The sequence below is a fragment of the Hemiscyllium ocellatum genome, chromosome 8 (assembly GCF_020745735.1).
Source record: "Hemiscyllium ocellatum isolate sHemOce1 chromosome 8, sHemOce1.pat.X.cur, whole genome shotgun sequence".
NCBI lineage: Eukaryota > Metazoa > Chordata > Chondrichthyes > Orectolobiformes > Hemiscylliidae > Hemiscyllium > Hemiscyllium ocellatum.
The window spans coordinates 103,403,922-103,430,532 of record NC_083408.1 but is presented as its reverse complement, the minus strand read 5'-3'; the positions used below and the strand labels follow the sequence as shown (position 1 = coordinate 103,430,532).

General features: G+C 44.2%; 1 protein-coding gene across 1 annotated transcript in view; it reads left to right on the top strand.

The window, feature by feature from the left end:
• Positions 1–26,341, top strand: part of LOC132818219 (acetyl-coenzyme A synthetase 2-like, mitochondrial) — a 79,289-nt gene extending 52,948 nt beyond the window's left edge. The window contains exons 7-14 of the mRNA XM_060829000.1: positions 2,227–2,364; positions 6,035–6,127; positions 11,681–11,793; positions 12,539–12,665; positions 19,144–19,271; positions 20,864–20,927; positions 21,234–21,355; positions 25,110–26,341. Of these exons, the coding sequence (XP_060684983.1) occupies positions 2,227–2,364; positions 6,035–6,127; positions 11,681–11,793; positions 12,539–12,665; positions 19,144–19,271; positions 20,864–20,927; positions 21,234–21,355; positions 25,110–25,286 (962 nt within the window). The 3' untranslated portion in view covers positions 25,287–26,341. The remainder of the gene's footprint in view (positions 1–2,226; positions 2,365–6,034; positions 6,128–11,680; positions 11,794–12,538; positions 12,666–19,143; positions 19,272–20,863; positions 20,928–21,233; positions 21,356–25,109) is intronic.
• Positions 26,342–26,611: the final 270 nt, after the last annotated feature.

Genomic DNA, 26,611 nt, shown 5'->3' with positions numbered 1-26,611 from the left:
ATTCCTTGTTTGTCATCAGGTTAACAACTAGTTCATAGAGTCATAGAGATGTACAGCATGGAAACAGACCCTTTGGTCCAATTCATCCATGCTGACCAGATATCCCCACCTAATTTAGTCCCATTTGCTAGCACTTGGCCCATATCCCTCTAAACTCTTCCTATTCATATACCCATCCAGATGTGTTTTAAATGCTGCAATTGTACCAGCGTCCACTACTTCCTCTGGCAGCTCATTCCATACACGCACAACCCTCGGTGTGAAAATGTTGCCCCATAGGTCTCTTTTATATCTTTCCCGTCTCACCCTAAACCTACGCCCTCTAGTTCTGGACTCTTCCACCCCAGCGAAAATACTTTCTCCATTGACTCTATCCACGCCCCTCATGATTTTATAACCTCTATAAGGTCACTCCTCTGCCCCCAATGCTCTGGGGAAAACAGCCCCAACCTAGTCATCCTCTCCCTACAGCTCAAATCCTCCAACCTTGGCAACCATGTATTACTGTTTCTCCTCGTGTGCTGAACATTAGAACCAGGGGACCTCCTGATCCTGAAGAGATGTTTTGGTACTCTGGGGAATCTGAGGGAGGTCAATGCTAATTCACATTGGATACAGCAGAGTTGTTTTCCCTTGTAGGACAGTCTAGCGCCAGAGGGTGCCATCTCAGAAGAAGGGATCACCCATTTAACGATGTGGGGGTGCCAGTGTTGGACTGGGGTGGACAAAGTTAAAAATCACACAGCACCAGGTTATAGTCCAACAGGGTTATTTGGAAGCACTAGCGTTTGGAGAGCTGCCTGACCTGCTGAGCTTTTCCAGCAATCTTGTTTCTGATTTACAGCATCTGCAGTTCTTTCGGTTTTTATTTGACTAGTTAGAGATGTTGTCTATGATTAATTCAGAACACATACATAGCTTAGCATTGCTTAGAAGGGAATGGCTGTAGCTCCTAAATCTCCCCATCTGGTTCAAATTGATAGAGATGAATTGCCACAATAATTCAATAATTCAATGTAAACTTCAGGATGATGAGAGGTGAACTAGGTGGATTTTAGCCTTTTATTATTTAGTGATCCCTACACTCCGTTGCTGGCTGGGCCCCAGTTATTATCGTACGGGTCATTGCTTGAGGAAATCAGTCTTCTGCTGATTGGCATTTGGGACATTTGCATCAAATACTGCCAGCGGTTTCTAGCTGTCTTCTCTTACCCTCATCTCACTATCTGTGCACTAAATAACTTCAAACCAGCCCTGCACTGCATCTGTCAGATGTGTAACTGACCCCCAACACAACATTCAGATCGCTCCAAGTTTAAAATCACACAACACCGGATTATAGTCCAACAGGTTTAATTGGAAGCACTAGCTTTCGGAGCGCTGCTCCTTCATCAGGTGGTTGTGGAGTTAGACACAGAATTTATAGCAAAAGTTTGCAGTGTGATGTAGCTGAAATTGAAAAATACCTAGATTGTTTGTTAAGTCTCTCATCTGTTGGAATGACCATATTAGTTTCACTTCTTTCATTCTCAGGTTAACCTTTTCTTTTAAAAAAAGAAAAGTTTTGTGATTTACATATGAAAGAGGTGAAGTTATCATGGTCATTCTAACAGATGAGAGACTCAACAAGCAACCAAGGTACTTTTCAATGTATAATTTCAGTTACATTACACTGTAAACTTTTGCTATAAATTCTGTGTCTTACAAATGTGTCCTCCACAACCACCTGATGAAGGAGCGTCGCTCCGAAAGCTAGTGCTTCCAATTAAACCCATTGGACTATAACCTGGTGTCGTGCGATTTTTAACTTTGTGCAGCCCAGTCCAACACTGGCATCTCCAAAGCAAATAGCGCCTTTTACATAACTTCCAGGATGCTTCACAGGAGCAAAAGTAAAACAAAAGAATACATCCACCAGAATGTTTTAGACACACTTCCTGTGTCATGTGGAGTTAGTTGTATTGTCATGGGGCAGCTGTAGAGAGGTCTTGACAATCTCTTGTCTCAGTGCATAATCCAGAACAGTATCCAATGACAACTTATATTCATGTAGTTTCTTCAATGTTGAAAAATATTTCCAAAGTCCTTCACAAAGTAGTAAAGATTTCCATCCAGTAGATAGTTTGATTGTGATCCTCCCATAGTTGAATAGCCTGAAAAGCACTCACTGTCAAGACATACAAATGAAGCTTGGTTCTTTTGCTCTTGCACCTGTCCCCTGTGTAGGTCGTTACTGGGAGATGGTTGAAAGGTTAAAGGTCAACCAGTTCTATGGAGCGCCCACTGCAGTTCGACTCCTGCTGAAGTATGGAGATACCTGGGTGAAGTCACATGACCGGTCTTCTCTGAAAACGCTGGGCACAGGTCAGTACACAAACATGTGCTGTGTGAGAGGAGGCTGTGCCTGGTCATCGGAGCCCAGGCTAGTGAATACTACCCTGCTCTGAAATGAGGCCAAGACGCCAACACATGCCTTTCCCCATTCAGCTGGTCTCACGCATAGCTCATTGGCAGAGGAGCTGTCTGCTGCTGGATAACTTTGTCAGTCCTGTCCCTCTGGATACGTGCAGATGGACAGAAGATCATTTGACATGGCAGGAGATAACTGTGCTCTCTCCCGTACCCTGACTAGAATTATTGGCAAAATGTCAGTCACTCCCTCACTCAGTATGGTGGTGAGCTCAGGCATTGACATTATGACTGAGGGCTATAGCACCTTCTAGGAAGTTGATCCCCAGTTGGACAATGAGCCAGAGAATAACATAGCATAGAAGGAGGCAATTTGGCCCATTTTCCCTGTGCTAGATCTTTGAAAGCATTCCAGATCAGACCTCCTCCCCTGCTAATTCCCCATGATCTTACAGATTTTTCTTCCATTTCAATCTTCCATTCCAATACTCTTTTAAAAATTGCCATCGATTCCAGTAGTCTTTTAGTCAGTAACACATCACAACAACTCATTGTATCAACCATCAACACTCTTCATTGTGAGGCTGCTTATCTTCGGAATTGTCTAACCTAGAACGGTGTGGAAACTCAGTCATGAGTATGTTTAAAATGGAGATTGATAAATCTCTATTTCTTAATGACATCAAAGGGATACGTTGATAATGTGGGACAAAGGTGTTGAGGTGGATGAACAGCCATTGGCAAAGCTGAATGGCCAATCTCTGCTCCTGTGTTCCTATATTCTATCCTCTCTTGGCTACTTTGACAGTTAGAGTCATGGAGATGTACAGCATGGAAACAGACCCTTCGGTCCAACCCGTCTATGCTGACCAGATATCCCAACCCAATCTAGTCTCATTTGCCAGCACCCAGCCCATATTCCTCCAAACCCATCCTATTCATATACCCATCCAAATGCCTTTTAAATGTTGCAATTGTACCAGCCTCCACCACTTCATCTGGCAGCTCATCCCATACCCATACCACCCTCTGTGTGAAAATGTTGCCCCATAGGTCTGTTTTATATCTTTCCCCTCTCACCCTAAACCTATGCCCTCTAGTTCTGGACTCCCCGACCCCAGGGAAAAGGCTTTGCCTATTTACCCTATCCATGCCCCTCATAATTTTGTAAACCTCTATAAGGTAACCCCTCAGCCTCCAATGCTCCAGGGAAAACAGCCCCAGCCTGTTCAGCCTCTCCCTGTAGCTCAAATCCTCCAACCCTATTGCTTTAAATCTTTGTATCCTCTGGTTACTGGAACTGACAATGGCAACAGTTTCTCATTTCTTACTTAATCAAAACCTCCCTCGTAGAGTCATAGAGTTGTACAGCATGGAACACACCCTTTGTCCATGCCAGCCAGATAATTTAAACTGATCTAGTCTCATTTAGCAGCATTTAGCCCATATCCATCCAAACCCTTCCTATCCAGCTACCCATCCAGATGCCTTTTAAATGTTTCAATTGTACCAGCCTCCACCACTTGCTCCGACAGCTCGTTCCATCCTCTGCAATAAAAAGTTGCCTCTCATGTCCCTTTTAAAACTTTCTCCTCTCACCTTAAACCCATGCCCTCCCCCACCCCAGGGAAAAGACCTTGGCTATTCACCCCATCTGTGACCCTCAGGATTTTATAAACCTCTGTAAGGTCACCCCTCAGCTTCCGATGCTCTAGAGAAAACAACCCCAGCGTATTCACCCACTCCCTGCAGCTCAAACTCTCCAACCCCAGCAACATCCTTGTTAAGCTTTTCTGAACCCTTTCATGTTTAATAACATCTTTTCTATAGCATGGAGACCAGAACTAGACACAGTATTCTAAAAGTGGCCTAACCAATGTCCTGTACAATTGCAATATGGCATCCCAACTCCTACACTCAATGTACTGATGAATAAAGGCAAGCATGCCAAATGTCTTCTTCACCACTCTGTCTGTCTGTGACTCCACATTCACAGAACTAAGCACTTGTACCTATGGGTCCTGTTCAGCAATACTGCCCACTGCCCTACCATTAACTGTGTAAGTCCTGCCCTGGTTTGCCTTACCAAAATGCAGCACCTCACATTTATCTAAATTAATCTCTATCTGCCACTCCTCAGCCCGATGGCCCATCTGATTAAGGTCCTATTTAACTCTGAGGTAACCTTCTTCGTTGTTCAATTGTAGTGTCATCTGCAAATTCACTAACGATACTTCTGAAATTCGTATCCAAAGCAGTGGGCCCAGCAGTGATCTTTGCGGCACACCGCTGGTCACAGGCTTCCAGTCTGAATAACAACACTGTACCACCACACCCTGTATTCGACATTCAAGCCAATTTTGTATCCCAATGGCTAGTTTCCCTGGATCCCATGTGATCTAACTTGCCATCCGGTCTACCATGCGGAACCCTATTGAATGCTTTGCTGAAGTCCATTCTGCTATTCTGCCTTCATCCATGTTCTTTGGTACTTCTTCAAAAAACTCAATCAAGTTAGTGAAACATAATTTTCCACACACAAAGCCATGTTGCCTATCCCTAATCAGTCCTTGCCTTTCCAAATGCATGTAAATCCTGTCCGTCAGGATCCCCTCCAACAACTTACCCACCACTGATGCCAGGCTCACCGGTCTAGAGTTCCCTGGCTTTTCCTTACCACCTTCCTTAAATAACGGCACCATACTAGGCACCCTCTAGCCTTCTGACACCTCACCCCTAGCTGTCAATGATGCAAATATTTCAGCAAGGGGCTCAGCAATCTCTTCCCTAGCTTCTGGGAAACATTTGATCAGATTCTAGAGATTTTAGACCTGCAGTACCCCCTGCTCTGTAATATAGACACTTTTCAAGTCTTCACTGTGTATTCCCCCATGTTCCCTAGCTACCATATTCTCCTCTGCAGTAAATACTGACACAAAATATTTGTTTAGTATCTCACCCATTTCCTGTGGATCCACACAAAGACGACCTCATTGTCTCCCCAAATGATCTCTGCTTAATGGAGACAAACTGCAGATTCTAACGTCTCATCAGACAACTGAAGTCCTTCACCTCTGGTTACAAACTAATAAGTCTCCTTCAGAACCCCTTCAAGACCTCGCCATCCTTTCTCAAGCCTAAGGGACAGAACTGGGCACAATATTCCTGCTGAGGCCTAACCAGTGTTCTACGTTCAGGATCTCGGTTAAGATGTCAGGTGGCACGGTGCCTCAATGGTTACCACTGCTGTCTCACAGTGCCAGGGACCCAGATTTGATTCCACCCTCAAACTACTGTCTGTGTGGAATTTGCACATTCTCCCTGTGTCTCTATGGGCTCCCTCTGGATGCTCCAGTTTCCTCCCACAGTCCAAAGATGTGCAGGTTACCTGGAGTGGCCATGCTAAATTACCCCATTAGTGACCAGGGATGTATGGGCTAGCTGGGTTAACCATGGGGAATGCAGGGTTACAGGGATAGGGCAGGGGGGGGATGGTATTTGAAGTGCCGGTGTTGACTCAATGGGCCGAATGACCTGCTTCTACGCTGTGGGGATTTTACGATGATATTAATTTGGGAGTGAATAAAATTAACTATCGCATTCTGTCTGACTTTTGATTTTTCAGTTGGAGAGCCCATCAACCCTGAGGCATGGGACTGGTATTATAGAGTTGTTGGGGATGGCAAATGCCCAGTGGTGGATACTTGGTGGCAGACAGGTAAGACAGTTACGTACTGGTCCTGTCACTGGATGGGTAATCCAGTGGGCCACGCTAAAATTCTGGGATCACGGGTTCAAATTCCACTATGGCAGCTGGTAGAATTTAAATTCACTTTCTAAAATCCGGAATACGTAGCTGGTCTGCGTCACGGTGACCATGAAAGTATCATTGACCGTTGGTAAAAATTTATCCGGTTCATTACTATCTTTTAGAGAAGGAAATTTGCCATCCCTCCCCAGTCTGGCTTCCATGTGACTCCTGCCCACCCTGAAACAGCCTGTCAAGCCATTTAGTTCAACGATAATTCACGATAGACAATGAATGCTGGCTTGTCAGGGATGGCTACACCCCCATGAAAGAAAATAAACACTGCAGACAAAGCCAGTCCATCGGCATAGTTACCAAGTGATACCCATTATCCAGTACATACGTTGTTTAACACTGTGGCCTGTCGGCCAAACCTCAATGTTGTCCAGATCTTGTTGCATTTGAAATGGACTGTTTCATTGTCTGAGGAGTGGCTAAAGGTGCTGAACATGGTGCAGTCATCGGTAAACATCCCCACCTGTGACCTTATGATGGAGGGAAGGTCATTGATGAAGCAGCTGAAGATAATTCGGCCTAGGACACTACCCTGAGGAACTCTTGCAGAGGTGTCCTGGAGCTGAGATGATTGACCTCCAATAGTGATAACATGTTTCTATGTGCCAGGTATGACTCTAACCAACAGAGAGTTTTCCCCCCGATGCCCATTGATTCCAACCTTGCGAGGGCTTCTTAATGTCACACTCGGTCAAATACAGCCTTGTATTAAGGGCTGTCACTCTCACCTCACCCTCTGGAATTCAGCTCTTCTGTGTGTGTTTGAACCAAGGTTGTAATGAGGTCAGGAGCTGAGTGGCCCTGGCAGAACCCAAACTGGGCATCACTGAGCAGGTTATTGCTGAGCTGGTGTTGCTTGATAGCACTGCCGATGCCAACTTTACTGATGATTAAGAGTAGACTGATGGGGTGGTAATTGGCCAGGTTGGATTTGTTCTTCCTGGACATACATGAGCAATTTGCCACATTGTTGGGTAGATGTCAGTGTTACAGCTGTACTGGAATAGCTTGGCTAAGGGCACAGCCTTAGAATGAAAAAAAGAATTGCATTTAAAGCTCTTTTGACAGCTATTAAGTAAATGTTTGCAGTGCAGTCGCTTTTACAACATGCTAGGCAGTTGTAGAGATGATGGTTTCTACAGTTCTAAATGACAACGTATTTCAATCATCCAATTTGAAACCCAAGTGATACCTCAACTAGGCTCAGACTGCTTGGAGGCTGCGATGAGGTAACTGTGTGAGAGGCACCCATTGGTGCTCAGAAACATCAGAACAAGAGAAAGCCATTCAAACCCTGCTCCAATTATCTGCCAGTGCTGAACTCCAATTCATTGTGAAACTGGTCACTTTTGAATGAAGTGAGTCCTGTTCTTTAGAATGGGTTCCTGGAGGATTACATGATTTTAAAAAAAGGTATAACTTAAAAGCTGAAATATAAAATTAAAACAGATACCGAAGGGAGTAAATTCAATGTCTGAATCTGTCTCAAAAGGTCAACTTTTATTCTTTCCCACCTCAGTTCTTTCTCCTGTTGATATCTTGCTGTAATGTGGGAATTGAGTGCTCTGTAGTCTGTGCTCCTGAAAATATTGAGTGTGATCTCCTAAGACCTTGAATTCCAACACAACTCAAAGTCAGAAGTCACATGACACCAATAGGTTTATTTGACATCACAAGTTTTCGGAGCGCTGCTCCTTCATCAGTGTGTGTGTGTGTGTGTGTGTGTGTGTGTGTGTGTGTGTGTGTGTGTGTGTGTGTGTGTGTGTGTGTGTGTGTGTGTGTGTGTGTGTGTGTGTGTGTGTGTGTGTGTGTGTATTCTGTGTTTGGGTTTCTGTTCAATTGTGTGACAGTTAGGCAGGGGAACTATTCATGTCTTAATAATACTAAAGCAGTGATGGGAATTGTCCTGAGGCTCTCTGCCCAATAAATAATTATGAGGAGCTTTCAGCTTGGCACGATATCTGGGAACATCGAACGGAAAGCCTTACTGCATCAAGAGATACACAAACACTGCTATAAAATGCTGCAGTCGGTCACAGGGTAAGGAGTTGTGGGGGGTGGGGGGGGTTCTGTGCTGAGATCAGAAACCACAGCAGCTGTCCCAAGCAGCTGTCCCCGTCACTGAAGCCACTGGCCTTAAAGGGGTATTGCTCTTGAGGAAAAGTGTCTGACAGGTTTTCTTGGAAGAAGGAGGGTCTGAGAAATGGTACTAACTGCCTAAAGTGGGGAGCACACGTAAATCCGTGTGGGTTTTCATTTGCTTTCTTATTTGGGGCAACTCCAGATGATGGAGTTGAGCTTCCATCTTGAAACTGTGCAGACCCATGTTGGGACATCAGCAGCAATGTTAACGGATGGAATTCCAGGATTTTGACCCAGTGACAGTGAAGGAACGGTGGTATATTTCCGAGTTGGATCAGAGAGTGGGGCAGAGAGAAATTTGCAGATGGTGGTGTTCCTGTGTATTGCTGCTCCTGTTCTTCTAGGTGGAAATTGTTGTTTGCTGGCTAGCACACTGGGGACAAACCCCTCACTCAAAAGATTTCAAAAGGGACCCAGGAAGAAAATCAGAAATTGCTGGAAAAATTCAGGAGTCTAGCAGCATCTCTGGAGAGAAAGCAGAGTTAATATTCTGGATCTAGTAACCCTTCTTCAGAACACTTCGGCATCAGAAAGTGGGTAGCTGGTTGTGAACTACTCTCTGCCCGCTCCTCTTTCCCATAATCTCCTCCCCACCCCCCGTTCCACACAGCGTTTTCACTTGTAGGCATGGGATCCAATTTTGCTCCTGGACCTCAAATGGGAGTCATACCAGCAGTAGCCACTACCTTCCCAGTGGTGCTGTTATGCAATAGAGCTGCCAGCATCTGATTGACCACAGAAGTTGTCCTCTTGGTGCCAGAAAAGGTCTGGTTTAGCCCTTAGTCTCCCTGGGCCTGTTCCTGACTCCCCAGCACCATTAAATACTGACCTAGTATATCATATCCATCTTGTTAGCACTCAGTTCAAGTAGTTTGTCTAGTACTTATACCAATCCCTTTAAGTTCCTTGCTTTTTGGTGGACACTTGGTTTCACATTATTTCCAGAATATTTCTGAACCTTCAACTGTGAAAACAGACACAAAATAATTGATTTGTCTCCTGCATTTTCTTACACCCATCATAATTTCACCTGTCTCTGCCTCTAATCATATTATATACCCAGAGAAATGTCTACAATATATTATGGTCACTCTTCCCTTAGAATCTCTTTAGTATAAAGCTATGCATTAATTCTTTCTTATCACACAGTGTTTGATCTAAAATGACTTTCCTTGACATACTGATCCAGAAAACAACTTTATACATAGCCGTATTCCATATACCTATCTGCCACACTATTACTGTCAATTTGGACTTTTGGTTTATGAAAGCCTCCCATGATTACTGTATTACCCTTACTATAGACATATTGGATTTGCAGGTTTATACTCTGTTCTACACACAGCTAGGGGGCCAACAAACAACTTGCACCAATTTCCCATTTCTTAGCTCCAACCAAACGGGTAGCACATTGGTTAGCACTGCTGCCTCATAATGCCAGAAATCTGGGTTCAATTCCCACCTCAGGCAACTGTCTGTGTGGAGTTTGCACATTCTCCCCGTGTCTGAGTGGGTTTCCTCCGGTTTCCTCCCCACAGTCCAAAAACATGCAGGTTAGGTGAATTGGCCATGCTAAATTACCCATAGTGTTAGGTGAAGGAGTAAATGTAGGGGAATGGGTCTGGGTGGGTTGTTGTTCGGAGGGTCGGTGTGGACTTGTTGGGTCAAAGGGCCTGTTCAACACTGTAGGTAATCTAAAAAAAAATACTTGATTTTAATTCATGAGCTGAGATCCTTTCTTTCTATTGTCTTTATCCCCTTCCTTATTATCAAAGTTACCTCATCTCCATTTCCATTTTGCCCATTTTTTCTGGAAGTTAAGTATCCTGGAATACTGAGCCCCCGAAATTTGACACTTTGTAACCATGTCTCTGTAACTGCGAGTCTGTTCTTCTATAAGGCGATAGTTCCGTTCCCGTTTAATCCTGCGTTATTAGAAAATCGGGTAATAGCAGCACCATTTAAACCAATCGATTGATAGCCAATACAGGTAAGGAAAGTTTGCGTTCTACAAATAACGGTCTAAGTTCTTCAATCGCATTAAAGCTAATTCGTGTTGAAGAAATGTGCCAGTCACCTAATGTCATGTATTTTAGCTCTCCCTACTTTTCCAATTTCTCCTGATCTCACCGTGTTCACTAATGTCCCATTCTCTTTGCCCAAGTATCTGCTTTACCTAAGGTTCGGTCTTGTTCTCTCAAGTCAACAACTTTATCGTGCGTATGAAATGAAAATGATTTCATCTGATTGGTAGTTGCTCTCCTTTCTCCTTCCTAGTCTATATTTTACACCCAAAAATGTTGCTGTGCTCAACATTTCCCTTGCCGCTTTTGAATTGACCTTTTATTGAATTCATTGAGGAGAAAGTGAGGACTGCAGATGCTGGAGCATCAGAGCTGAAAATGTGTTGCTGGAAAAGCGCAGCAGGTCAGGCAGCATCCAAGGAACAGGAAATTCGACGTTTTGGGCATAAGCCTGATGAAGGGCTTATGCCCGAAACGTCGAATTTCCTGTTCCTTGGATGCTGCCTGACCTGCTGCGCTTTTCCAGCAACACATTTTCAGCTCTTTTATTGAATTCACCCAGCTTTTATTTAAAGTCTGGTATTCTGCCCTTGGTGTTTGATTCACCAAGAAGCTGGTCCCAGCCCGGTTTAAGTGAAGTCCACCCCAGTGGAACAGTTGCCTCTTTCCCCAATAATGGCACCAATGCCCCATGGAGCAAAGCCCCTTCTTTACATAGCACTCCTCCACCCACTTATTCACACTTCTAGCTAGACCTAAACTCGAGCCACACCCTTAGGGCCCACCGTGAGAATTCTGAAGCTGGAGAGCTAATGAGATTGGCCTCATGGGATGAGGAACTGTTGATTAAAGTCCATGTATCCTGTAACAATGTGGAAATAGTGAGTTCCTATGGAGAAACATTTCTTTGCCAACAGCAAAGCTTATCTGACATGTGTTCTGATATGGTGCATGTCGAAGGTTCTCACCATTTTAGAGTACCACAAATACTTCCTCCCATTCTGAAATGACCCTCCATCCGTTTCCTAAAATTAATTCATGGGATGTAGGCATCTCTGGCTGGGCCAGCATTTATTGCCTGTCCCTAGTTGCCCATGAGAAGGTGTTGATAAGTTGCCATCTTGAACTGCTGCTGTCCATGTGCTGTAGGTGGACCCACAATGCCACTGTGGTGGGAGTTCCAGGATTTTGATGCAGTGACACTAAAGGAATGTCAATATATTTCCCAGTCAGAATAGTGAGTTGACTGATGAGGAGAGTTTGTGTTGTTTTTTTGTTTCAGAGACTGGCGGTATCTGTATCGCTCCTCGGCCTGCAGATAGAGGTGCCAAGATACTCCCAGCTATGGCAATGAGACCCTTCTTCGGAATCGACCCAGTACTCATGAACGAGCAGGTAATTAGAAAATGTTGATATTTTTCCTTTTACTTCACCTCATCTTTATCTGTGGAGAGAAGTAATAGCAAGATTTGCCTGAGGTGGGGGTGCCTTCTCCAGCATAGGAAAGGTTTAGAGGGATATGGGCCAAACGCAGGCACATGGGACTCATTCAGGTTAGGAAAGCTGGTCAGCATGGACGAGTTGGACCAAAGGGCCTCTTTCTGTGCTGGAAATAGAGTCTATTTGGAATGAGACTTTAACCTGTTGGATCTGGCTGGGATTCAATGGGAATATGTGGGATACTTGATGAGTAACTGCCATAGAGTGTGGGTAGAGTGTGGGAATAGCATGCCTGTGAGTTATCCCTGAGAATACCATGTTTTGCATTCATCAATAGATAATGGGGCAGCTCCATCCACAGCCCAGTGGCTAAAGGTCCAGTGGAGTCCATTAGTTACACAATGGAGAATTATCTGGGATACACAGCACAGAAACAGGCCCTTCAGCTAAAACAATCTGTATTGCTGCTTAAACCCGGTATGAGCTACCCCAGTATATCTCTGCCTCAGTGGAGTTTTAGCTGATCTTCCAGTTCCCCATTCTTTCACGTTCTCATCCAGATACATCTGTGTCCCCATTCTTGACCTCGGAGGATTAATCCATCTCTGATCGCTCTCCACAGCCACTCTTGGTAGTTTCAATCTCAGATCTTGGATAAGGTTTCAGAATTCTATTGACGTCTGCTTTGTGCCTGTTCCAGGGTCAGAGATTAATGGGGAACGCAATCTCCGGATCACTCTGCATCGCACAGCCATGGCCAGGGATGGCTCGGACTATCTACAATGACCACAACCGATTTGTGAACACCTATTTTAAAGCCTTCCCCAGTAAGTGGATGTGTTGTACTGATTCCAAGAGGACTGGGAGAGAGAGTAGAACATTCAGTCTCTCCAGCCTGCTCCACCATTCAGTGTGATCATGACTGATCTGATGTGGCCTCAGTTCTATTTGCTTGTCTTTGACTCCCTTGTCAGTCAACAATTTGCCTATCTCTACCTTGAATATATTCAGGGACCTAGTCTCCATTGCTCACAAGAAATTCACGAACCATCCTCTGAGATGGAATTCCTCCTCATCACCATGTTAAGCTCCTGATTCTTAAACAGTGTCCCCTTCCCCAGGAGCAGAACCATCCTCTAAAGATCTACCATGTCAGAATCTTACGTGTTTCAAAAAAGGTCATATCTAATTCTTCTAAACACTAATGAGTGTAGGTCTAAACTGCTCAACCTTTCCTCATATGATACGCCCTTCATCCCAGCAATCAGCTGAGCGAACCATTTCCAAATGACCTCCAGTGTTTGTATCTTCTTCCTTAACTTAGTAGAATGGCCGTGTGGATGGAGGGGCCTTCAGCTATGTGTGATGGGACTAAAGAAACCAGGATCTTTCTGCTTAGTGTGAGAATATTCGAGGGAGAATTAATGGAGGCCTTCTGAATGATGAAGGGATTTGATAGAACAACTATCACAGTGAAGGGATTTGATAGAGAAACTATCACAGTGAAGGGATTTGATAGAGAAACTATCACCAAGTGAAGGGATTTGATAGAGTAAAGCTTTGATAAGAGAGACTTTATCCGCTGGTGGGGGAGGGGGATGATCAGTACTCAGTGGAAACAGCTTTAAAGATAAATTGATAGAGGAATCCAGTGAGGTTGGGGGGGGGGGCTTAATTTCTGAGGGAAGTTTATGAGTTGTTGTAATGTCACTGCATGAAAAGGCACACAACACCAGGTTATAGTCCAACAGGTTTAATTGGAAGCATTAGATTTTGGAGTGTTGCTCCTTTGTCAGGTCACAACCACCTGATGAAGGAGCAGTGCTCTGAAAGCTAGTGCTTCCAATTAAACTTGTTGGACTATGGCCTGGTGTTGTGTGATTTTTAACTAAATGAACAGGTGATAGAGTCAAATTTGATAGTAAGGAGTTGAATGTTGAACTGAAAAAGGCATGATTTGCAGTAGGATGTGGAATGAGACTCATAGAATCCCTCCAGTTTGGAAGCAGGCCATTTGATCCATCAAGTTTACACTGACCCTCTGAAGAGTATTACATCCTGACCCAGACCCTACCCTATTCCTGTAACCCTCTATATCCCATGACTAATCCATCTAATCTGCACACTATGGCATTTGACATGGCCAATCCACCTAACCTGCACATTGGACTGTGGGAGGGAACCTGCACAGACTTGGGGAGAATGTATAAACTCCACACAGACAGTTGCACCGAGGGTGGAATCAAACCCGGGCCCCTCGTGCTGTGAGGCAGCAATGCTAACTCATTGGATAAATCTTTCAAAGACACAGCACAATGGGCCAAATGGCCGCCTTCTGTTCTGTAAATTATTAAGATATAGATTAGGAGCATGAGTAGGCCACTTGGCCCCTCAAACCTGCTTCGTCTTTCAGTAAGATGGTGGCTGATATGACTATTCATCATTCCCTCCTATTACTGACAACCTTTCACCCCCTTTCTTACCAAAAATATATCCACCTCTTAAAAATATTCAAAGACTGCACTTAGAGTCATAGAGATGTACAGCATGGAAACAGACCCTTCGGTCCAACCCATCCATGCCAACCAGATATCCCAACCCAATCTAGTCCCACCTGCCAGCGTTCAGCAAGGCAAAGAGTTCCAAAGACACATGGCCCTCAGAGAAAAAGGATTTCACCCCACCTCCGTTTTAAATATGTGACCCTTTATTTTTAAACAGTGACCCCTAGTCACAGATACTCCCACAAGACAATATATCTTCTCCACATCTACACTTACGTTTCAATCAAGTTGGCACTTACTGTTTGAAGCTCCAGCAGGTACAAAGCTGGCCTGTCCAATCTTTCCTCACAAGACATTCCAGGTATTAGTATAAAGATGCCATCTTCAAGATTCACTGCACATATTTATCAAGCATCTTCCAAACCCAAGACCATTTCCATCTTGAAGAACAAGAGATGCAGATATATGGGAACACCACTGCCTGCACGTTCCCCTCCAAGTTACTCACCATCCTGACTTGGAAATACATTCCCGTTCCTTCACTGTTGCTGGGACAAAATCCTAGAATTCCCTCTGTAAGGGCGTTGTGGGCTAACCTACAGAGAATGGACTGCAGCGGTTCAAGAAGGCAGCTCACCACCACCTTCTCAAGGGCAACTAGGGACGGGCAATAAATGTTAGCCCAGCCAACATCCCATAAATGAATAAATAAAAAACTTTTACTAATTACACAATAAACCCCATGACGTATGGCTTGGCGGCTGGTGAATTGTTTCAAAGCTTGCCTGTGTTAAGTTTGAGAGATGAGAACATTGGGGGAATGAGGAAGGAGCAATGACCCAGTCACGTCAAACAAAATAGAGAAAGGTTTTGACATAGGATGTGACGGAGTGCAGTATTGCCTGCTATCTGTTAGACCCTGAAGATGGCTGTCCGTAGGAGCTGGAAGGGAGAGGCAGAAGGAACTGCACAGGATATTCAAGATCGATAAACACACCCACATCTCCTGTGGCAATCCAGTGAGCTGATGTCTAAACAACTTGCTTCAGAATGATTTATCCAGATTTGTGACCTCTTGATCCTTATCTGTGTCAGTGAAGGGTCAGCCACAATTGAACTGTGGGATTTGGACAGAGTACTTTGTCTCGATGGATCATGTCGGACGAGTTGGAAGATGACAAGCCCATTTGACAAAGTGAAGCTGTCATTTGATGTTGTTAATATTTTCCTCTCAAGGCCAGCTGTCTGTCTCCAACGCTCATGTGTGTTAGTCGTTGTCTGATTTATCGAAAAGCATAGGAATTACATTCATGTCGGATCATCTTCTGACTGTAAGGTGTACACGACAGCCACTGGTGTTGGTTTTGCACTTCCATTCGTTAGGATCAGCAGCTGGTACAGCATACCAGCAGGCCAATCAGCCCATCAAATTAGTGCTAGCTCTTTCCAAGAGCAGCCCTGTTATCCCTACTCCCCCTGCTCCTACCCCATAACCTTCACATGACTGTCCAAATCCCTTTTGAATGTCACTATTGAATCTGCTTCCTCCACCCTAGTGCATTGCAGACCCTGAGCATTTGAAGAAAGAAGATTTATGGTTTGGGTCCATCGTTCTGTTCACGTTTTGGAAACAAAATTCCTTTGAACAGTTTCAAATTCGATTCTTACCTTAAAGTTTCTGATAAAGTGGGATAGAAAGAGTGTGTTTGTCAGGAAGTGATTGATCCCAGGTGGATCCTGTGGGATGAACTGACCACATGAGCCATTGATTTGTCATATTGATTGGTGTGTTCCCACTGTTTGATTCCTGACACATACTGGGTTTTCTGGTTCACAGTAAGGCTATGAGATGGATGAACCTTTGGACGGGGGAAAGGATAAAAATCAATTCAGGGTCCCCATTGTGAGCCCTAACCACTGCCTCCTGCTGGACAGTAGAGCCCTGCATTTTGTATAGCCTCCCAAATCCCGCACTGTAATGTCGCTGGAACATTGGCCAAGTTCTGAACAATGATGCTCAACCTTAGCTGAGCTGCTGAACAGTCACAGCAAGAGTTTCAGGCATGTGTCTGTGGACATCTCCTTAAGGAAAGGGGATATGTTTAGGGGATGTATGGTCACTGCTTCAGCAATCTAGTGACCCAGGTTAATGTTCTGGGGAAGTGGGTTCAAATCGTACAATGGCCTTTTGTGAAATTTAAATTCAGTTTATTAAACCCTAGAGATTAAAGATGGTGTCATAGAGTCATAGAATCATAGAGATGTACTGCATGGAAACAGACCCTTCAGTCCAACTTATCCACGCCAACCAGAGATCCTTAATTAATTGAGTCCCATTTGCCAGCATTTAGCCCATAGCTTCTAAACCCATCCTATTCATCTACCCATCCAGATGCCTTTTAAATGTTGTAATTGTACCAGTCTCCACCTCCTCCTCTGGCAGCTCATTCCATACATGCCCCACCCTCTGAGTGAAAAGTTGCCCCTGAGGTCCATTTTAAATCTTTACCCTCTCACCTTAAACCTACGCCCTCTATTTTTGGACTCCCCCCATCCTGGGGTGACTATCACCAATCATGTTTAAAATCCATCTGGTTCAGCCATTTCGGGAAAGGAATTCTGCCATCTTTATCTGGCCTACACGTGACTCCAGACCACCACCAATATGGTTAACTCTTAACTGCTTTCTGAGGGATGGGGAACAAACACTGGCCTAGCCAGCAATGCCCACATCCCATGAAAGAGCTAAAAGAAAATTCACAGTATCCTCCTCTATAATAACTCCTTGAATTTATACATATTGTTAACCAACCATTTTAGATGTATTGTGATATACCTCAGGGAGGATTTGAAGCCAGGTTTACTGGCTCAGAGGTAGGGACACTACCATTTCACCACAAGAGCCCAACGTATATTCTTTACATCATTTATGTCACACGTCCACAGCAGGTGGGAATTAAATCGAGGCCTTCTAGCGTAGATGTAGGGATATAACCATTACAAACAGGATCCCTTTAATTTTCAGAGCAAGGTTTGAACTGATGACGTTTAAAAATCAGCAGCAACAGTGCTAACCACTGAGCTGTGGCTAACCTTCTTGCATTTATGTAGTGCCTTTGACATGGCAGAAGGTTCCAATGTGTTTTGCCTGCCTATTAGCAAACAAGATTTGACAATGAGCCAGATATGTAGCTATCAGGTGACTAATAACCAATAAGAGGAACTCAAGTAACGGCTTCAAAGGGGATAGAGAAGCAGAAATCTAAGTAAAAGAACTTCAGTGGCTGAGGCCATCACTGCCAGTGGTGGGACAGTGAAGATTGGGAATGCTGCAGAGGGCAAAAAATAAGAGAAGGGTTGGAGGATCTGATGTAGCTTCAAAGATAGGGAGGGGCACGGCTAGGGAGAGGTTTGAAAACAAGCATGAGAGTTTTAACACAAAGTCATTGCCTGAACTCAATTGAAGGTTCCTTGCACAAACAGTCTTCCCAGTTAAGAAACGAAAACAAAAGTTGCTGGAAAAGCTCAGCAGGTCTGGCAGCATCTGTGGAGAGAAAACAAAGTTAATGTTTTGGATCCGGTGACTGGACCCGAAACATTAACTTTGATTTCTTTTCACAGATGAAAGTCAACTGGAGGAAGAACACCTCATCTCCTGCCTCAGGATCCTACAACTACACGGCATCAATGTTGACTTCACCAGTTTCCAAATCTCGCCTCCCCCCACCCCATCCCAGATCCAACCCTCCAACTCGGCATCGCCCTCTTGGCCTTTCCTTCCCACCTATTTGCTCAATGCTCCCCACCAACCTATCATCATCAACCTCCACCTACCTTCCTCACCCTGGCCCCACCCCCACCCCGACCCACCCTCGTATTTATTTCTCAGCTCTCTCCCCTGCAATGTTCCTGATGACGGGCTTATGTCTGAAATGCTGACTCTCCTGCCCCTCACATGCTGCTTAACCTGTTGTGCTTTTCCAGCAACTTCTGTTTTTGTTTGTTGATTTACAGCATCCGCAGTTCTTTTGGTTTTTATTCCCAGTTAAGAGATTGTATGGGGTATCTGGAGGACAGTCAGTGATGTGGGTACATGAATAGGAAAGGTTTAGAGGGATAATAGCCTAGTGCTAGCAAATGGGACTGGACTCGTTCAGGATATCTGGTCGGCATGGACAAGTTGGACTGAAGGGTCTGTTTCTATGCTATACATCTCTATGTCTCTATGACAGTATGACTCAAGGATGTTGCAAGGGTTGGAGGATTTGAGCTATAGGGAGAGACTGAACAGGCTGGGGCTGTTTTCTCTGGAGCATTGGAGGCTGTGGGGTGACCTTATAGAGGTTTACAAAATTATGAGGGGCTTGGATAGGGTAAATAGACAAAGCCTTTTCCCTGGGGTTGGGGAATCCAGAACTAGAGGGCATAGGTTTAGGGTGAGAGGGGAAAGATATAAAAGAGACCTAAGGGGCAACTTTGTCACACAGAGGGTGGTACATGTATAGAATGACCCACCAGAGGAAGTGTTGGAGGCTGGTACAATTGCAACATTTAAAAGGCATTTGGATGGGTATATGAATAGGAAGGGTTTAGAGGGATAACAGCCAAGTGCTGGCAGGTGGGACTAGATTGGGTTAGGATATTTGGACGGGTTGGACCGAAGGGTCTGTTTCCATGCTGTATATCTCTGTGACTCTATGTTGAACCAACCCCGCATTGCGTGAGAGGAGAAGAAGCAATCAGTCTGACCAAAAATATAGAAAAGGATTTCTAATGCAGTTCCTTCTTCTGTTTCTTGCAGACCATTTCTTCACTGGAGATGGAGCATACAGATCTGAAGAGGGATATTACCAGATTACAGGAAGGTTGGATGATGTTATCAACATCAGTGGTCATAGGCTGGGCACTGCTGAAATTGAAGGTGCAGTGGTAAGTGAAATGAAAGAATTAAAGCTATTACTGTAGATTTTTAAAAAAATTATCAGGAAGTGTGCCCTACTGAGGCCATCATTTCAATATCTATGGGTGCTCTGATGATGATGATGAGCTTATTTGATATTAGCTTACTTGACCACTTCAAGGGAATTTGAGAGTTAACCCACATTGATTGATGAGAGGCAGTAACTTTTATAGAAACTGGGTCAGGGACATAGGTGAACCAGTCGAGTTTTTACAACATTACACAGCCATGTTTATTGCTACCTTTTTCTTATTGCCACCTCCATTCAAAGATTAACAGGTTAGGTGAATTAGCTGTGCTAAATAGTGGGCGGCACGGTGGCACAGTGGTTAGCACTGCTGCCTCACAGCGCCTGAGAACCGGGTTCAATTCCCGACTGAGTTTGCGTGGGTTTCCTCCGGGTGCTCCGGTTTCCTCTCACAGTCCAAAGATGTGCGGGTCAGGTGAATTGGCCATGCTAAATTGCCCGTAGTGTTAGGTAAGGGGTAAATGTAGGGGTAGGGGTATGGGTGGGTTGCGCTTCGGCGGGTCAGTGTGGACTTGTTGGGCCGAAGGGCCTGTTTCCACACTGTAAGTAATCTAATCTAATCTAAATTGCCCATACTGTTCAGGGATGCGTAGGGTAGATGCATTAGTCAGGGGAAATGTAGAGTAATAGGGTAGGGGAATGGGTCCAGGTGGGATTCTCTTCGGAGGGTCGATGTGGACTTGTGGGACCAAATGGCCTGTTTCCCCACTGTTGGGATTCTATGATTTTAAAATTGGTTGTGGTGGAATTTGTTTCATGAGCTCTACATTTCACTATGAGCTGGTGACACACTTCCATCCTTTCTGGAGTTACATTGGTGGAATTGTGTAAAATTTTCAGGCAAGTGTTTAGATATTGAACAAATCAAAAGGTAGTGGGTAGAAGGCAGGAATATGTCATTGAGTTAGAGGTTCAGCCATGATCATACTGAATGGCGCAGCACAATTGAAGGGCTGAATAGCCTACTCCTGCTCCTGTGTTGCAATTGCTGATATCCAGGCTGTAAGCATTAAGCACCACCCTCAGAGCAACGGTCTCTTCAATTTTTCCTAACAGAGTCTCCTGAATTTAATAATAATTGGGCCCAGTTGACTGTTTGCTTACCACTTTTGCAGGGAAGAGGCCTGGACTCAATCAGTGTTGGCTGTCCAGTTTTTGCTAGATTGGGTCCTTTTCATAGGTGGCTGCAGAGACTGCCTGAAAGGAGCAGAAGCCTCATTTTAAAAGTGAGCTCTGGCTCCTGTGCCTGTTTCAGAGCAGGATTACTGAACTTCTTCAGCCGAGTTGGTGCTTGCATTAACCATCTCTGATTGACATCTGGGCCCGAGCTGCCTGAGCCAAAAGCAAGAGTGTGCCACTGGAAAAGCACAGCAGGTCAGGCAGCATCTGAGGAGCAGGAGAATCGAGGTTTTGGGCATAAACCATTCATCAGGAAAGGGCAGTCCTCACTTTCTCTGTGCCTGGGCCAGAAGCCTGCTTTTAATCTGCCAAACAAATTAAGTCACTGACCGCAAGGTTTCTTTGAACTTTCAGAACCAACACCAAGCTGTGGCCGAGTCTGCAGCCATTGGATGTGCCCACGAGATCAAAGGGGAAGGTAAGGACAGCACCGAGAGCATTCTGGTTTCCATGGAGAATCAGAGACAGGATAAAGAGTGATGGCTGCAGACACCCTTGCTGCCAAAGTTCACATCTGACTCAGGTCTGAAGCCCCTGTCCTCAGGGAAAGGAGATACTAATGAGACAAACAAGGAGCAAGTGACCCAGCCAATGTTTCCCTCACTCAAATTCATAGCCCTTCAATCGCGGGTGGATCAGATTTAGATTTTGAGCGTTTCACTGTGGGGAAGATCAGTGCTTGGGGTAAAAGTGAAAAACCAAAAACTCCTGTTTCTTTTCTCAGGGTCTTATGTCTTCATTGTTCTGAAGGATGGGATGGTCGTTGCTGAGGACGTCTTCGATAAGGAACTCAAAGACATTGTCTCCCAAAAGATAGCCAAATATGCTGCTCCTGATCAAATCCAGGTAGTGATCTGACGTCAATCCCTGCTTTCTTGCGTATGTTGTGCAGAGTGGACAGGATTGAGACTAACTCCAGTATACTCAAAATGTTCATAATCTATGGGGCTGTCCATTTATAACACCATGGGCTAGAACAACAGGTGCTCAGCAGTCTGATAGGATCATGCACTGGCTCTCCAGTGCTTTGTACCATGGAGTATGGGGCTGTAAGTTGGTACTTTTGTTCCCTGCAGGTAGAGTTTATATCATGGTCATGGCACACAGACAGCTATAATGGTTTAAAGGTTTGTACTTTGGAATTGATGAAATTACCTTTTGTCAGTGATCTCAGCTCCAGGACTGTACCCTAGGCCCAATCATCTTCAGCTTCTTCATCAGTGACCTTCCCTCGAGCCTAAGGTCAGAACTGAGGCTGATTGCTGATGATCAGTTCCATTCAGAATTCCTCAGATAGTGAAGCAATTAATGTTCACACACAGAAAGACCCGGAAAACATCCAGGTTGGGATAACTGGCAGCAACATTTGTCCACTAAGGTGCCAGGCAATGACCATCTCTAACAGGAAAGAATCTAACCAACTTGCCTTATTATCATCATGGAGATGTCTAGTGAGGTTAATCTTTGGCTACCGTCGACCATAAAGTGAATCAACCACAGGCCAGAAGGACAGATCAGAGGCTGGCAATGCTGTAATGAGCCAGTGAGAGCAGTGTCAGCCAGTCTAGACAGTGAAGGTACAGAATCAATCTCCGCACTGGGGCAGAGCTGACTCAGGCCATGATGCAATGGGGCCAGCCTGAACTGTGATGCAGAGTGATTCAGACAGTGAGGCAGAGCCAGCCTAGCCACGAGGCAGAGTTAATCCTGCTGGTTCTCCACCTATAAAAATTAAGAGTGTGATGGAATGCTTTGCACGTCTAGATTAGTGCAACTCCAACAACACTAAGAAGCTCAGCACCTTTGTTATGATCCTGGCGAATGGTAATACTGGCCAGTCAGATCCCAGACTGGCTTGGTAGAGCACAGGTTTTATTTTTGGAATATTTTATGCAGTTCATCACTAACAAGCTGTTATGGGCTGAGTGAGAAGTACTGTTCTTAAAAGTTTTGGCTTCTTTTAAAGGAAATGATATTTACAAAGAACAAAGGACAGTACAGCACAGAAACAGGCCCTTCGGCCCTCCAAGCCTGTGCCGACACATTTTGCCCTTGCATGTTAAAAGGCTGTTTAATCCCTTGACAACCTCCTGATTAATTACATCTACAAAGCGGCAGCCATCTTGATCAGCATCACCTTCAGTATTCATTCCCTTCATTACTGATGCACAGTCACTGTTGTGTGTACTATCTTCAAGATATATTGCAGCAACTCGCCAAGATTCCTCCACCTTATCATATCCTGGTTAGTGTAGTAGTTAGCATTCTCCCACCTTGGTCAGTAAAGGACACTGGAATTCTATTCCCCAATGGAGAGTTTATTGATATTATCAGCAAGGGAATTAAAGGTTCTGGGGGAAAAGGAAGAAAAAAATGGAGATGGGAATGAGCTCATTGAATGGTGGAGTAGACTTGATGGATCATGAGAGACATGGATAGGGTGGATAGACTAGGTCTTTTCCCTGGGTTGGGGGAGTCCAAAACTAAAGGGCATAGGTTTAAGGTGAGAGGGCAAAGAAATAAAAGGGACCTAAGGGGCAACTTTTTCACACACAAGGTGGTGTGTGTATGGAATGGGCTGCCAGAGGAAGTGATGGGAAGTGGTGGAGGTTGGTACAATTACATTTAAAAGGCACCTGGATGGGTATATGAATAGCAAGGGTTTAGAGGAATAATGGTCAAATGGGACTAGATTTATTTGGGATATCTGGTTGGCATGGATGGGTTGAACTGAAGGGTCTGTTTCCATGCTGTGCAGCTCTATGACTGAATGGCCTATTCTTGCTTCTATGTCTTACGGTCTGACAGCACTTTGCAAACCTGAGATTTCAACCACCGAGATGGACAAGGCAATCTCTCCATCTGCAAGTTTCCCTCCAGACCACAAACCGTCCTGATTAGGAATTATGTTGTTATCATGGGGAAAAGAGGATACCCCCGACCCTTGCTCGTCAATTTCCTTTCCTGTTCTCAACACCTAGATTTCTAGATAAAGAAAGGTTACTGGAGAGTTGGTCTCCATCGGACACCAGCCTTACTCCCTGGAGAAGATTAGGAAGGGGAGAAAATCAAGCAGGTGAGGGAACACATTGCTGAGTGAATCGCAGAACAAGTTGCCCACAGAGTCTGAGTCGTACCAGAGGAAGCATGATCATCAATAATGATAGAATATGGAGTATGGATGTGGGTGCAATGATTTCAACCCAGTGTTTTGCAAGTAATTAAGTCACCGTTAAATTCACCATTTCTTGTATTGTCACAATAGATAGACATTACTGGCCAGTATTTAGTGCCACTGCCTAACTTGAATAGTTTATGGACCATTTCAGAAAGGCATTTATGAGTCAATCATATTGATGAATATCTGAAATCATATATAGGCAAGGATAGCTGATAGGCTTCCCTAAAGGATATTTGTGAACCAGATAGGATTTTACAACAATTGATGATAGCATCATAGTCACCATTACTGAAATTAGCTTTCAATTCCAGATAATTAATGCATTCAAATTGCAATGTGACACATGTCCAAAAGCCTCAAGTAACACTAATCTGGTGCCATTGCCATGACACCACTGTCTCCCTGAGGGGTAAGCCCTGAGAATGGATCTGCTCTAAGTGAAATAAACATGACAAGTGCATAGCAGGTAAAACAGTGCCCCAAAATCTGAGCAAATAAACATTTCAAAGAATCTCAAACCAAGACAACAATGTGTTTTTGTCGTACCTTTAAAGTTGTAAATCATCCAAAAGGACTTGACAGGAATATCAGACTAAATTTGAGACTAATGCAACGTCTTGGTTTCTGATTTTGTAATTTTCCTGTGTCTGTTTAGATGTACCAATTCCACAGTGCTCTGTAAAAGTCTCACATTTTATTTTATCCAAGGGTGCATGCTGAATTGCCCTAAAGAAGGTGAGAGCTGGCTTTTTGAATGCAGCTGAGTTGATTGTTCAGCTATTTCAGAGACGTTAAAAATCAACCACAATCCACCAGTGAGGCTGAAATCACATATAGGATTTTTACAATCCAGTAGCTTCACATTTAAGATTACCATGACTAACACTTATTTAAAATAATCCAGGTATTTATTTATTTAATGAAATGAAGTTCTGCAGCTGCACCTTTAAGGGGAGGTGATCACTGAATGTTTTTTATTACAATACTGTTAACCCAGAGACCTGGTAATGTTCTGGGGACCTGGGTTCAAATTTGTCATGGCAGATGTTGGGAGTTTGAATTCAATAAATATCTGGGAACTAGGAGTCTAACGATGAGCAAGAAAAACATTGCCAATTGTCGGTTCACGCATATCCTTTAGGGCAGGAAATTGTCATCCTTACCTGGTCTGGCCTACATGTGACTGCAGCCCACAGCAATGTGGAAAACACTTAATTACCATCTAGGCAATGAGGGAAGGTTAATAAAGCCAGGCTGACCAGTGACCCCCACATCCTCTGAATGAATTAAGAAAAAGCAACCAGCTGGGGATTTGAATTCAGCCTTCAGCCTGTAGATTACCCTGTGGTTTTCTCACTCCCATCATCAATGGACTCAAACGCTAGGAAACTTTAAACCCGACCCTTTCTTGCCTTCTAGATTGTGCACAGACTTCCTAAAACCCGCTCAGGAAAGATAATGCGTCGAGTTCTGAGGAAGATTGTGGAAAATAAAATCGATGAGCTCGGTGACCTTACTACCCTGGATGATCACACAGCTGTGCAGGAAATTATCGATGGCCATAAGCAGGTTCAGAAAAATGAAGCTAAATATTAACTTGGAGACATCGTGCCAGGGATTTTAAATACACACCGGTTTTATTTTTAAAAGATTATATTCAATGCAACATATTATGACCAAAATGACCTAACTCCTGACAGCCCTCATTGCAGAGATGTGTAATCTGGAATGGAACTCTGTTTCTTTATTATAATGCCATTGTAACTGAATTACCCAGCAGTGCTCTCTCCATCACAGTTCACAGGACAACCACTCTGTGGCAGGAACTGTGGCTATCCAACAACTAGAGGAGAGAGTGTGGAACAAACTGGGGGAAATGTGGAATGGCTGATGCTTTGGCACTGTGAATAGCCAAGGTTCACATTTTACATTGACGATACACTGTGCCCAGGTAAGGAGCAGTACGATGATCCAGTCTGACCATTCTGATGGTATCTGCTAGGTATTTCTGTCAAAACTGCAGATAAATTGCTTCATCTCTGGAGTATATTGGGAGGATCAGAAGGCCAGATTTTTGAGGTGGTCCCTCTCGCCAACTCTTGTGAATTTCGAGAGAAAGAATGAGAGAGAGAAAAAGTGACTTCTGTGCTCCTCTACAGTCACAACATGATCCTTGCCAAAGCATTATTTTTCAAACCTGCTTGTTTGTTTTTGAATTAAAGAGCTGCATGCCATGATTAAAACTCAGGTACACTTCACTGACAGAAGGCAGAGAACAGCTTCAACCTCAATAGTTCAGGTTCTCTCCTTGGTTGGCTTGTTATGTAGAAAATACAAGACTGCAGGAACTTTGATTTTTAAAAGCAGGTCATCATGAAATGTCCTATGTAATGATTAGCACCAATGGAAATTTGCAAGCTGAATGTTGCCATGGTTGCCTCAGTGACCTCTGGACTTATTAAACACACAACTCCTTGAATAGTGGCCAACATGATTGATCCAATACACCATTTTTACTGGAAATAAATCTCAAACCTAGCCTTGAATATCTGCGAACTGAGAAACATGGTTCACTTAAACTCACTTTTCTTTTGGATGTTTGTTTTCAGCTTCAATGACAAAGTGTTCTCTGGAGCAAACTAGTAATTGAAGCTGGGGGAATGGTGTCACTGTAGACCAGGCAAGTACCTGGTGCCTCCAGGATTTGTTGTTAATGTAGGGCCGTGCCCGGACTTTCCTTTCCATTGTGCTCTCACCTCGGTTGGACTGTTGCAGATTGGGGTAGCTGCTCCCATCACCCTTGAATGGGAGTGTATTAAATGGGAGCTTCACAAGGAGTCAAGGTGCAGGGGAAAAGGTGACTCAGGCAAGTGGGGTTTAAACTATAATCGGACGAACCATGATCTTACTGTATGGCAGAA